The sequence below is a fragment of the Solanum verrucosum genome, unplaced genomic scaffold, assembly GCF_900185275.1.
Source record: "Solanum verrucosum unplaced genomic scaffold, falcon-dt-bn FXZP01000278.1, whole genome shotgun sequence".
NCBI lineage: Eukaryota > Viridiplantae > Streptophyta > Magnoliopsida > Solanales > Solanaceae > Solanum > Solanum verrucosum.
Window position 1 is genome coordinate 5,569,313 of NW_026020332.1, and position 14,902 is coordinate 5,584,214.

Below are 14,902 nucleotides of genomic sequence, written 5' to 3' on the forward strand. Positions count from 1 at the left end.
ACTGAAAACCAATTTTTTTAACAGAGAACTATCAAAAACAATCTCTTTATCCTAAAAAGGAAAAAAGAGTAAAGTTTGTGTATACCTAACAGTTTCTCAAACCCCACTTATAATAAATATATACTCTGCCTATGTTCCTGTCTGAATTTAAAATACCAAAGGTTTGAATTTGAACATCATTCAAACTTCCAACAGACTGTAAATTTGAAAATACCCTTTTGCAAGTCCAGCTTAGAAAATCATATGACTGCAAGGACAAATGTGGTTAATCCCCCAATCATATGGAGGCCGCTTTACAATACAGTTTACAGCAAGTTGGCCAATTTTCGATTGCTTTTTTCATGGCATCAATTATAAAATTGAATAGTGACTTCAAAAATTGAGTTTCTTTCGCTGTGAAACCGAGACTATCAGCCTTACCATTACAAGTCTCTGGTAGTATATCAAATCATAAAACCGATACACTATTGGAGCGCACACATCGTCATATTGTTGGACTCATCAACTCTGGGATGGGAGTGAAGGAAAACCAGTCTGTATTTCCTGAATGAAACGCATGTACTTCTATTCTCATTTGCGATATCAGGTATTCAAAACTCACTACCCCGACTAATGCACATTTACACAGAGTAAACCCACTAAGTAAAGTAAAGAGCTTCCCCTTCAAAAGGTTCACCAATACTAAGCCCAAACCCAAGACCTCTTCTTAGGATGAAAATACATGTACTTCATACAACTAAACCAATACATGAATGAATGATAGAAGTAACACCTTGCCAAGAAGGGAACAAATCTTATGTTTTAGCATAGAGGAATTGGAGTATGTACTCTGTACAAGATTAGGGACTATACCCACTGAAATATCTAATATAAGCCTTTTCACTATACCACTTTCAGCTAGTTCACTTCACAGGGGCCGCTTGTACACAGACTGCTGGTGAGGAATGCAGTCTAGGCTCCTATGTGCTCCCATGGAAGCAATACAACTCAATAAACACAACTCTACAATTAACAATTTAACATCACGAGTGAAACCCACATTTACAAGAAGACGGCTTGAATGCCATTGACAAGTATAATACAGTCAACGAGAAGATCCACAAGTAGATCCTTGTTCTGAGGGTGAAGTCAATTCAAGAGAATCTGCCACCGAGTGCTCAACCAGTTGGGTCAAGTAAGTTGTTGTACCAAAGAAACCAAGAAAATCTGAAGTACACAGATATAAGAAGGGAATAAGAGTGAGCAAGTATTCCTTTTTTTTTTCATTTGAGATCAATGAGTGAAATAAGTTCTTTGAAATAGCAACAAATATTGATGTGAATTACAGCAAGTACACCGAATAGACCTCCATATATATAGTGATTTGGCTTAGTTAGATGGTGCATACCTTGATTACCACATGTTTAACAAGAAAACCACGCATCATCATAACAAGGATGTCAAAACACGGTGAAAGCGTTCTATTCTCTCATGGCCATGACATGATAACCTGCCAGCCGAAATGTTTCTTCTCTTCCTTCCAAGACGGTAAAAGAAATCCTCGGTGTCCAGTACATAAGAAATCTGCAAATCCTCATCTCAGTTGAATGAATTTATCCTAAAATTGTTTTTATCTAAGCTGGGAACTAATAAAGGCACTAACTTTCAGTTACAACTAACAACTACTGGTGGCAAATGGACAGATTTGGGCGGATTCAATCCGCCTATATGAAAATAGGTAAAGAAAATGGATTGGGTAAAATGGTCCGAAGTCATAACCCACTTTAATCTCCTACAGCCAAAACACTTGGTTAATTAAAATCAGTTTTTTACTCGGTACAAACCCAACACCAGTTTCACAACACCATTCTTGTTCATTTTCTTCAGGAAAAATACTGACAATCAAAACAAAATTATAGAGTTGTTAATATATTATTAAAGAGAAACGCTAAAAGCACCACCACCTCACAAACCTATTGCCATTTTACCAACTACATACTTAATCTAAATTGAAGTCCTATTACCCCCTAAACCTTTTATATTCAAAATTTCGCAACCCTTAAAACACTGACCTGTCCAAGAAAATCAGATATATAAAAATGTTTGTATACACGCGTTGAGCCCACTCCCTTCACTTTTATTTCCCTCGTTATTTCCAATTCAGTGAACCCTACTTATTTCCTTATTATTCCTTCCCCACAATCTTACACACACAATTTGGATCTCAACCTAAAAATTTCTCATCCTTGTCACATACATGAAAACACCATGAAGCCATTTTAAATGCAGTAAAACAGACCCCATTTTCTACAACCTGCGACTGGGTAAAATTTTGACCAAATCCAGTTAGGTTTTTTACTGTCTAGTTCGTTAATGTCGAGGTGAGGGGGTCATTGTTCGAGCTTGGATCTATCGTTCAGTGATCAGATTCCATCACTGATGAGGCTTTCCGGTCTGCGGTTTCCATTCTTCAAGCAATTTTGCAGTTCAAAGCTCAAAAGGTCCATCCCTTCTTTATTTCATTCTATGTTTCAGATACTCGGATACCTTGATTTGTCATTTAATTTGACTGAATATTTGGATGCTTTATTTGTTTTTAAAAAAGTTCCATTAATTGTAGAATCTCCAATCGGAAACTGACACATGGACTATTTAATTCAATTTTAGCAATTTTAGGTCTTTTCGTTCAATTCTTACGCACCTGCAAGAGGTGTATTCACCATCTTGGATGGGTCAGCATATACACCTTGTTGGGATGGTTCTTACTAGTTGAATTGTTAGTTTAAATACAATGTTAGTTTTCATTATTACTTAAATTTTATTGTATCATTTAAATTCACCGTTATGTAACGATGAAAAGCCTCATTTTGTGTAACAATCGATTTAGTGTGATCACGTCGTTACCTTAATATTTTCTTCTCATATTGTCTACTTACTATTTAATAATCCTATTTTCTTCTTTACTTTACCTTTTTGTAATAGCTCTACCCGGTAGAGCTACTTTTCTTATAGGTTTTATCATTCAAGTTGTTGGACTGTGACATTCAGTAACGATGGAGAACAATACAATCTATCCAAACATTGTAATGTAATACGACACATTATGAAACAACACATAACAACAATCCAAACAATGTTAGGGGTTACGAATTTCCAAAAATAGAAGGTTCAGGGGAGTAATAGGACGCCACTGTAGAATAGTGGGGGGTGAGCCATTTTCTCTATTCTTAAACAAATTTACAAGATATTAGTTTTAAAAATCTAATAAAAACTGGACAGGCGTAAATCAAAATCTTCTCGAAATAAATACGGTAAAAAGTAGACAAATGCAAATTGATAAGAGCATATTAATTTCGAGTAATGACGCAGCACATTAACTTTCAATTAATAAATATGTGTTTTCGGTCCTTTCATGTAGAAAATATATTATATTGGACAATATTTATAGAACTACATATACAACTACCAAATATATTGTGAAGCAACAATATAAATTCAACAGAACACATGAAATGGTTAGTAAATTATGGTAAACTTGTGAATATTCTTAAGCAAATGATTAAAAGTGTACAATAGTTTTGACTCAATTAAGTTTTAAACTGATAGGTCTTAAAGTTTCCTTAATTGGTCCTCTCCTGAATCTATACCCTCCCATTTATGTTTTTGTTATTTTGCTTCCGCATTTGTACCAATTATAGTAATTCCTCAATATTAATTCTTTAAACAAACAAAATTTTGCAGGTATTTTTGATATGTCAATGTGAGATAATTTGAGCTAACAGTGATATTTCTGAATAGGAAAAAGTTATTTTTAAAAAAATAATCATTTTTTTGGCTGTAAGAATAGACCCATGCAACTGAATAGTATGTTCAGTTTGTCCTTAGTCAAATATGATGGTGCAATATTTGTCTTCACTCGGATAGTTAAAATATGGATATCCATATTATATATTTTACCCGTATTGTCATGGATTAAAATAGATTGAAGTCCATATTTACCCAATCAAAATAAAAGTGATCCAACTCATTAAATGTGTGTTAAATGGACTGATTTTATAAATATGGGCTGAAATTACCGGCTCAAGTTACAACAAACACTATATAAGGTTAAAAGTACATATTCTTCGGGATTTGCAAAACCCACTTAACAATATCACAAAGTTGTACCAAACATTTGCAATTTCAGCAGTTGAAGTCAAAGTAGAAATTCATGTACCTTTGATGAATTTGAAGCCATCTTACACTCCAAACCGTTTACGAGTATAATATTTTCCATCACCATACACAAGGCAGAAGATACATCATGGTTGGTCTGCTTTCTCTTGTTTCTGCTCACAGATCTCACAAAAAGAAATTAAGAAAGTAGATCAGACATGGAAACTATTGAATGCTTATTCTACATTTTTGATACATTAATTGCAACAAGATAGTGATGAAAGTACAAAAGGAAGGCGGGAAGACGAGATGTCGTCTTCTTGAGGACTTGTAAATTCCACTAGGTTGTCTAAATCATTAGCTACAACTCTGTTACACCATAAAAACATGTTCCGTGAGCATTTGAATTTCACAAATGGCAAGGATGAATTACCAACCTCAGAACACCTATAATTTCTTACTATCCATACTGTCCAAAGAATTGAAGCTTATTCTAATTAGATCAGTCAGTTAAATGAGACTCGAGCGCAAAGGCATGTGTGCTCCCCTGCCTCCTCTCTCAAGTAAAACTTTCCTAGGGCAGTCAGGCAAGGTTTTCCAGTAAGCACCAAAAAGTATCATGATCTGCACCTCTGTCCACATGGTATGTCCATATCTGACATATACTATAGTGGAACAGTACCTTCAGCTTTAATTAACCTACAGTGACTGTTTATGCAAGGAGTCAAAAATTATACTTCTTAAGGTGGGTCCAACTCAAATTTCAACTCTAATTTTTTTCCATAAATTCGAAGGTTTAGAATACAACCCAGGTTCCACGTTCAATTTTACAAAATCTGATGAAAAATATGCAATTTGTTTTGAGTAACAAATCCAGACAGGCAAGAGTAGAATATAAAAAATGGAATACGAGTAGCTTCCACAAAGTTTAAAGGTTCCCACATTGAAAGGGTAAACATTAACCTACAAAAACACAAGGCTGGGCAGACATCATCTCATACAACCCATGTCCTCGCCACTCTCTAAACCAAGAAGAATGTCTGAATTTTTGGTTGAGCTCAACACAAGCTGCATTCCCGAACTTAATCTTTGGATAGGAATCAAATTACCTCTTCAGCATAACTGCAGAAGACTCTTTCTTCCCATGTTCAACAGAAAGATAATCATTATGCAGATAACCAGCAAAATTGGGGTCTACATAAACTGCAACAGCTTCAGACTTCTCACTTCCATCATCCATCAACTGGATGGACAGATGAGTCGGGGAAAATGTCTGCAAGAAGAATCACATAATAACACAGCATATTAATGTACTTCAACACGGTACCGTAAATGAAAAAGAGAGGGGTCCAAAGGCAAAAACAGACAAGTAGCGAGGGACCTACACAATCAAACCGGTAAATGTTCTCCTCATGGAGGAGGACATGAGCATCTTCGTAATAAACTGAATCAACATACTTCTCAGGTTTCCGTGATCTTTCATATTCATATAACTGAAGCAGCTTACCATCCAGTTCGTCACTTGAAACAGTTTGAAGCTAAAGTACAAATAAATAAACCAAAGTTATGGTCAAGAACCACCAAATCATATCATACCAATTACCAGATCACGTTTAAATAATTAGAGCGAAAATACCTGCTTGACCAGTTTATATATCAATTTGTCCAAAGTAAATAGCACATATGACTGGTTCCCAATGATTGATCTGCAATCATCCTCAAACTTTGCATTATCTGCCGATCCATCTAGCAAACTATACAGAGCACGTATGAATCTGCACACACACATCCACTGTTGTTAAAAAATAAGCAAGCAGATGACCTAATCAAACCAAAAGAAAACAAACTTGCAATCCACCTGGCATACGGATCAGAACCAGTATCCTTTCCAGTTTTCCACTTTGATTCAGATGATGCTGCATTCAGCTTTGCTGATAATAACCTTTCATACAAAATCTGGAAAAAATAGAAGGGAAAACAAAGGAATACAACTTACACCTCCTTAGGTTCAGACAAGAAGCAAGGTTTCAAGGTAGTAAACATTTAGCAGGACCACAATTTAAAAGTAACTCTCCTCACCTGATGAAGCCTGAAAAGCACGTAGAAATCGTCATTTCCATAAAAGACCTGCAGGCCATTCTTTACACCCCCACATTGAGGTGAAACCACGTGTTTAGCAAGAGGCTTCGAAGTAAGCAAAAATCGTTCAGACATTTGAAGCACGGTGCCATCACCTCCAATAAAGTTTGCTTCACTCGTGCCCTCCACCTCACCTTCACTCTCAACTTTACCATCAAGCTCATCATGATCCACATCATCTTCCTCCTCGTGCTCCTCCCTAGAGCACTCATCAGCAGCAGACTCACTACCTGAAACATCTTCTCCTGCCTCAGAAACATTTTCACTATCCTCATCATCAGCATCTGCATCATTATCACCAGCAGCATCTTGACAACCAACAACTTCAGCACCACCAGATTGATATTGCATACTTCCATTGCGGGAGGCACAATCTCGAAAGCCAACAAAATTGTCCTCTTCAAAGTCCCCATTAGGCGACAACTCACCTTCTTCTTTCTCATTTTTGGAGGGATCAACTGAATCAGCGTTATACCCATTAATTCTAGAACCTTCAGCAAACCCGTTATTTACCAAGGGAAGTGATCTAGAAATGTCACCCTGTGTCAAAGAAGAGAAACACATTTACCTTTGAGTAATCATATGATCATTAGCGTAAATCATACTTAACATAGTTTTGAGCTTCACACCTCTGAAGTTGGTAAGTTATCAATATTACACTTGGCTCCTTGGCCATCCTCAGCAGTACCATTACGGGGTCGTGTATCACGGCCTGGATAAGCAAAATCAGTTTGTAAATTAAGGAACTTGGTTAAAACTAAACAACAACACCAGTAAGTCCAACAAATTCAGCATGATTAAGACAGTGAAGAAACATCCATCAATCACCACAAATCAGACGTAGTCCAAATATATATATACCTGAAGTACTTTCTGATCTTGCACAAACATTATCTGCTCCGAGGGAAGCAGCTGCATCAGAACTAATTAAGTGTTCACCATCTGCCGCTAATCCATCTTCCTTGGGGTGAGCATCTGTATTTGTGACACTTGTCCTGGAAGAATTTAGTCGTTGAGGGGAACACTTAGCATCTCCATTGCAGACAACTTTTGATTGCTTAGACTTAGTAGTGTTAGCATCCATACTAGGACTTCCATCACTTTCACCAATGCTAGTTCCATTTCTCTTCAAACCATGATGCTTCGACAAGACATCATCGTCAGCAGCCTCAGAGCCATGAAGACGATAAGTGACACCAAACATTGGCTCAAGAAAGGTGGTCCATAACCTTAGTACTTTATTTAACTGCTCTTCTGTGGAACAAACCTCTTTGCAAGAATACTTGATAAATTTATACAAGTCTTCATGAACTTCAGGATCAGAAAATTCAAAATCAAGATGAGGACTTATTGGATGTCTACTACCAGCAGCAATAGCAAGAATCATGTCATCTTCTTTCAGCTTTTGATCCTTAATTTCTTTGATCTCCGTCACTAAGGCTGTCAATCAGAATCATGAAACTATAAGAAACAACTCCAGGAAACATTTAACTAAAAATATCAATGTTGATACATTGAAGATTAAACAGTCATGCGATACTTAGGTTTTACATTACTGACTAATCTAACCATCAAATACTTGGAACTGTGTAGCAGTAGCACACAATAAATAGAAAAAAACATACCGCAAGGAAACTAGAATAACTAGGACCATAGAACAGGAGGAACATACTTGAAAAGTGTGACAAGCTCACTAGAACAAGCAGTCTATATTTCTAAATAACGGTAAGACATAAATGAAGCCTGTAGCTAGTACATCAGAATGCTAGTAGTATCTGTATAGGAAATAAAGGCAGAAAAGAACATACACGAAAGTCCAGCTTTAAAGGCTAGCATGTATCAAGGGAGTGACTATCCAATTAAAATGTGAATAACGTTAGATAGTAACTCGAAAAAAGAGTAAGAGAAAATACTATTACATGCAATGATTCAATAACTATAATGCTAGTTTCTGAGAGAAAGTATTGGCAATGTTGCTACAGATGATATCAAGTAAAGTCGCTAGAATTAGAAGAGGATGATTGCAGTGTCAGTAATTCACCAACTTGTTGTTCGAAGACATCTAACTGACAAATAAAACAGGTTTTACAAGTCAAACTACAAAACTAAAGCAGCAGATCTTCTGCATGGACGAAAGTAGTATGTTCAGGCTGCATCTATCTCAAAAATAGAAAACAAACAACATATTTAACATAGTAAAGGAAAGAAGGAATTGATGGCTTGTCCTGAAGGTGTAAGAATTGAAAAGAATGGAAAGCTTTGGAACCAACAGAACAAATGAATAATGGAAGGCACACAAACATTATGGTGCACTAATATAAGCCAGATAGAAATAACATTTGTTATCGCCATATCACCATGAAAAATGCAGGTTGAGAATCAAATAACTGTGAGAAAATCCACAGTGAAAACCATGATCATCAAATACAAACTGAACGCCGGAACTCACATTTGGTGCTAAGGTTCTTCGAATCTTGTTGCTTGAAATAGAAACTTCGGTGGTCAAGTGACTTGTAATGGTTCTTAGAATAAATTTCAGCCCACACTTTGTTGAAGTCTGAGCGACACTTTGTCCACTCCTCCTGTTTCTGCTTCAAGCGGGTTAATACAACAGGCAGCGTAAGAGGTGGGTTTTTCCGCAAAATGTCCATCACATCCAGACCATGGTCACCATAGATCCGTTCAATGCACCTTAAATTCAATGCTGCATAAAGTAGAACTTCATGCATCAGCAAGCTACAGATCTACATATCCTTTAAGTTAATGAATTGAAAAAGAAAGAGAGGAGCATCTTGGTGATATCAGAAATGCCAAACCTGTGAAGTGGTCTTCAATGCGGATTGGGCTATCCGCACCAACTGAATTGTCATTAAGAGAATTCAATAACTCTTCTGCACGCTTAGCGGTTGAACTCACTGACTCCAATAACATGTCTAGCTCAAACCTGATGTTAACGGAATAACCATCATTATGAAATACAGAGGAAAATCACTAAGCAAGTCTTAAGAGAATATAAAAACAGAAGGTTTTGAGTCAATAAACTATTTCAAGAACCATATACATTTGGTAGTTCTTATTTGTCATGATAATTGCAGCTCACAAATGAGAGATGAGCTCGTAGAAGTAATAGGAAGGCCAGATTTTCTGCACTCTTCTAAACTGATTGTTTCCTTCGGATCTATTTTATTTTCTAATATTCATCATACCCAGGTTTCTCTCTTTCCCTTTCTTTTTCTTTTTCTTTTCTCATTTTCTTTGGTTTGCAATGGGTTAGGCTTAACCCGTTAACACTTGTTAAGAAATCTACCTATCATCTTCACATCGAAACAGACTTTCTTCATACTGGTTTCTACGCATGTGCTTGAATGAGTAGTCCTCACTTCCTGAGGTCACAGATACCCAGTGATCATTCAACACTTGAGCGCCGAGCTCTGACCTTTGGCTCGCTGTAGGTATCGGATACTGCCGAACACAGATTTAACAAGTTCAAGTTAAAATATACTTCAGAATGGATAGAGATTCCTCCACATAAGATCTTATCAGAAAGACAGAGAGAGCAATTTCTTACGTCTTCAGGAAGAAGTCGATAACTGGGAGTGCAGCTCTGACAGTTTGAAAGGTCAAGCTCCTGAATGGATTTTCCCCAGTATTTCTCCTTGTACCGGTCCTTTTCCTTACCTCCATCAATTTCACGCTTCTGTTCTTTGTCTTTCTCCTCCTCCTTCACCGACTTAGATGTATGCCCTTCATTCCACAAAGATTCTGTTATTAACAGAAGACTTCATCAGACTATAGTGGTAAACAACAGGCACCCAACAAGACAAACAAGTGATTTTGCTTTCTCTCTCTGTTCTTTTTCTGCTTTCTTTTGCTTTTTTTTTGTGGTTAAGTTTCAGGTGTTGTGCAACTTACTTTTGCTCATAACACCTGCAAGAAATCCATCTGCAAAGTAGGTATAATTCAGAGTCCCACAGATGTAACATTGAATTTATACAAACTTAAAATACTATAATTACCAATTCGTTCGCAGCGCTCCAAAAATTCATTGAATCCCTCCATAAGATCAGGATATTTTCCAAGTAAATCAGCAACCTGAAATAACCGTTTCTTACAAATTGTAATGCTTAAATGCAAATCATTTAGTAAATGATTTCAAATATTGTAGTGTCATTCAGCTAGTTTTCCACCGCAAGGCGAGGATAAAGTGATCACCCTTGGCTGGATAACTCAGAACCAATTTGTATTACTAGCATGGCTTGTGCCTAATCAATGTCCATTACTCTATTATATGATATATTATATTTTTGGATGTCTCCTATCTGTTAGATAAAACAAAGAAAGATCACTGCAATAAAGGAGTATAAAGTACAAGATAGACATACCAAACTTTGTAACTCCTTTCTTGTAATTATTTCTGTACTATAAATATGGAGGCACTTTAAGAATGCCTGGTAATCAGTTGGACTGCGTAGTCTCTCCTTTACTCTTTCACAGAAAGTGAACTCTTGGCTATACATATCTGGCATGATCACAGCAAATCATAATTCAAGGTCAATCATCAAATCTAATGACACTATGCAGTATGCAAAAATTATATATTAAGAACTCCAAAATGAAACAACAAAGTGAAACTCGCAGGTTAGGAACACGCTCCACCAGAACAAAGGAGCAAGGCCAAGTTATAGCAAAAATGACACGAATTTTTTTTAAAGGATCACCCTTTTGAATTTTCAGTATAAGATGGAACTTTTGTGGTTAAAAATGAACTAACAACAATCAGAACTTCAAAACTCAAATAGAAACCAAAGGTAAATGAAAATCATACAGCAAAACAGACTGTACTGAGGGGTCATAAACCTAAAGAAAGTAAGGGAGAAAATGCTAAAGAACAAATCATATACAAAAGCATTAGCCTCCTTATATAGTAACGATCAGAATGCTAGTCGTGCACTCACTTTTCACGCCATCTTTATCATCGTAAGTGCCTCCAAACTCTTCAACCCTCCGAGCAGATTTCCTTTTATCAGTAATGCGGTGCATGCTTAAATCTCCATTATTCTCATTATCAGGTTCTCTGTAATCCTGATCACGACCTCTGCGGTCCCTGTTCTCTTTTTCAGCACGCCTCTTTTGCTCTTTATGCAACTTCATCATTGTTTTATCATCCTCCATCTCAGGGGGCTCAACACTAAGATCACGTTCTGCATGAGGATTGATAATTCTATCCCGACGAAAACGTTGCTAGAACAAATAAATGGCAGACTCGTCAATATGGCAGTGGAACAACTAGGACTAAGAAACTAGAATTAGATAACAAGATAAATTATAGAATACCTTGTCCATGTTTGATTGCCGAAGCAATGGAATAGAAGAGCTCCTCTCATCATAACGCTGGAAAGAAGGGCGGCCAAATAATGTTTGTGTTGCTGATGCAGTACCTGAATTATCTGGCAGGAATCTCGTGAACTCATCCAGCAAATCCGCATGGTCTTCAAAAAGGGCTGCAACCTACTCATATACAGAGTAGCGAATACATTTAAAATATAAAAAAATTCTATCATATTTATGCACCAAATATGAAGTGTAGTACCTCCTTGTACACCTCAGTGATGCCCTTGTGTTCCTTCCTATACATGTTCAATATGTCTAGAAAAGACTTGTACACATGATCATCATTTTGGAAACGTTTCTGCAGGAATCAGAACCCTCACATATTATTAGCGAATTTCCTAGCAAATGAACTGAAATTATTATCACTACAATTAAAAGCACCAACACCATTACCTTTATTTTGTTCACAAAGCTGATAGCTTCTTCAAACTCAACTGTTTTCTTTGGAGGAGCCTGTTCTTCATCAGTGAGGGTTATTTCATAGCCCTTTGGTAAGAAAGTATTGAAGCCAAGGATCAAATTTGGATGCCCTTTAAACAAGTCCTTAACTCTTGCTATGACACCCGCAGTGTCAATTCTGTGAGGGAAAATCAAAATAATTATGCAAAAGTACCCCATGAATAATTGGATTTGGAGATTACCTTCTTTTTTGTTTGTTTTGGGAAAAAGAAAATGAGAGACGGAAGGGCAAACAGCAAACCTTTGAGCCTTAAAGTCTTTCATAACATCAAGGAACAAGTCATATTTCTCCCTTTGGTCTTGAAACATGTCCTTAACTTCCTTCAAATAAGACAATGCATCATTAGTTGTCAACTTTTGGGTACTAGCACTGGCACCAGTACCCCCTCCACCAGTGCCGCCACCACCACTGCCTCCACCACCAGCCCCACTTCCAGGAAGCTGTGATTGGCCGTACCTGCGTTGGGAGAAAAAGAAAAAATTATACAAAGAATCAAACCAAAAGCCACCAATTTTTTTGCTGTAAACCATGTAATATTGACGATTTTCCTCCCATCATATACTTTAACTGGGATTAAGTATAGTTATCATCCCCTCTTAACGCCTTGATTAATTTGGACCCACAAGTCATAGTTTTAAATTCTTCGCTCAAGATTGTCAACAACTCAACATAACAAAACCAAATAAATACTGCTTTGTTTCTAGTTTTCCTTTGCCCAAGAGATTGACTAAAGAAGTAGTTCTAAAGAAAAATAGGAAAACAAATTTGATATGGTAAATCCACCCCAGACCCGAGCCAACAGTGGCCTTATTCCACTTCGGTCCCTTGATGATTCGAATCCTCAGAAAGCCCTTTCCACTAACCAGTCCCTCCCTTAGCAACCCATAGTTCCATTTCTGGGAAATCAAACCAGTCTCCTTAATTGGATTGTTGATGAAACAGTCTGTTAATACTTAAAACAGTTTAAAAGAAAGATACCAAATTAAATCCACCAAATTAAAAGCAGCATGCATAAAGATCAAAACTTTAATTTAAACATCCCCTAGAAATTCTCCGAGGGTTAGAAGTAAACAAGGATATGACCTAAGCGCAAATCTTTACGTATGGCGGAAGGCTACATCTATCAACTTCTGATCACAGAAATATTAGCCATCATCAACCACATAGAAACTAAAAGTCTCTAATTTACTCAAAAACTAGCAAAAAAATTCAGCAAATTCAAAGCTAAAAAAAAAAAAAACTTATCATAACAGAGAACTTTTCAACACCAAAACGACCTGATTTAAACCTATAAAACTCCAGAAACACAAAACGAGAAGAGCTTACGATTCTCCCTTTGAAGAACCAAATGGACGCTTAAATTGAGGATTAGCATAGCCATCCTCCCTTAATCTCTTCATAGCTTCTGCAAAAACAAACAGTAACAAAAGCTAGTTCATAACAGTTCAAAATTCAAAACCGAAAAACAAAACCAAAAAAAAAAATTAAAAAAATTACTCATCTCATTATCTAGAAACTAGAAAAACTCACCTTTGAATTATTTTTCCTCCTCAGATTTTCTGAAGAAATTCACAGCAGATCTAACAAGTGGTTGAAGAGAAAAACAGTTCAAACGTTTGGATCAAAAAAGAAATAATTGTTATTCTCTATGATTTTCGCCTTTTCTCCTTTCTCTCTCTAACGTCGGAGGAGAAGAACACAAAAACAATTTTGAGAAACAAAGAGGGTAGTGAAAATGTATTAATTAACATTAGAGAAAAAATAAAATGAGTATTAACTATAGTATTATCTTTGTAACGTGACCCAGTTTTTTATTTACTCCACTAATAACACGATTATTTTTTTTTTCAAAATTAATTTGATTTAGCAAAAGGGCTTCGGTTTTTTCAAATTTCTTGCCCTATATTTTGGGCTTTAAATGTGTTCTTGCATTTGGGCTCAAGTTGGTTTTTAGGTTATGGATAAGCCCAAATATTTTTCAATGTTCAACTTAAATCAACTTGATTGATTGATAGGTTTATGGTTACGTAATGACGAAAAGTTTCAGTTTGTATAAATAGAGATTTGACTCGTCTTGTAAAGTCCCACAAAATTTCGATATTTACTTCTATATTGCAGGTTTGTGACTCTAAATTTGCACATCTGGATTATGAGAAAAGGGATGAAGGACATATTAGGCCTACCTAAAGTGCTTGCATAAATGCGAATTGATTTACCAAGGGTCGTGGTAGAGTGGTAAATATTTCTTCATTCTTAACCAGAGGTCTTGGATTCGAGTCCCTTGAGGTATAGAGTCGTCTTTGTTATGGAGCACTTTACCCCTAATTTGAGACTTTCCGACATGAATCCAGATTCAATCAAAATTTAACCCCACATTATGGGACTTCCCGATGCGAATCTAAATTTAGTCGAACTCCAATATGGATACCGAACACCCGTTGAGAAAACAAAAAAAATACAATTTGAATTTATTTTATCACGCTTACTAGGATTACTATACGTTGGACTATATATATATATATATATCATAGAAATCCATTTTTAAGATAAAAGAGTATTTGGTTAGCTGCACAAATAATCGAATAACATCTTATTGGCGGTATCAAATAATATTAATATTATTTAGTGGGAGAATTAATGTGTTATTACATGAATTCTTATATTAAATTTCTTAAAGACTAGTATAAGATAAGCAATTTATGTATGCATAATAAATATAATAAGTTTGTATATACTCATCACAATTTTTGAGGTGGAGCTGCCTGGAGCTATAATTAA

General features: G+C 36.2%; 1 protein-coding gene across 3 annotated transcripts; it reads right to left on the reverse strand.

Moving 5' to 3' along the window:
• Positions 1–810: 810 nt before the first annotated feature.
• On the reverse strand, positions 811–13,861 carry LOC125836689 (paired amphipathic helix protein Sin3-like 2). 3 transcript variants are annotated; one of them, XM_049515903.1, is made up of 24 exons: positions 13,655–13,861; positions 13,451–13,529; positions 12,365–12,580; positions 12,058–12,241; positions 11,864–11,962; positions 11,608–11,781; positions 11,229–11,514; positions 10,656–10,792; positions 10,290–10,365; positions 10,186–10,215; positions 9,842–10,017; positions 9,581–9,735; positions 9,090–9,217; positions 8,723–8,977; positions 7,135–7,713; positions 6,903–6,985; positions 6,214–6,813; positions 5,993–6,090; positions 5,771–5,909; positions 5,520–5,672; positions 5,244–5,407; positions 4,196–4,319; positions 1,388–1,563; positions 811–1,206 (listed from the first exon to the last, which is right to left on the reverse strand). In XM_049515903.1, the coding sequence occupies exons 2-23, from the start codon at positions 13,522–13,524 to the stop codon at positions 1,426–1,428; spliced, it is 4,068 nt and encodes a 1,355-aa protein (XP_049371860.1). In that variant the 5' UTR covers positions 13,525–13,529; positions 13,655–13,861; the 3' UTR covers positions 811–1,206; positions 1,388–1,425. The 3 variants fall into 3 exon arrangements, with proteins under 3 accessions (XP_049371860.1, XP_049371859.1, XP_049371858.1); XM_049515902.1 differs by having other exon boundaries at positions 4,196–4,307; positions 9,842–10,035; positions 13,655–13,860; XM_049515901.1 differs by having other exon boundaries at positions 9,842–10,035; positions 13,655–13,860.
• Positions 13,862–14,902: the final 1,041 nt, after the last annotated feature.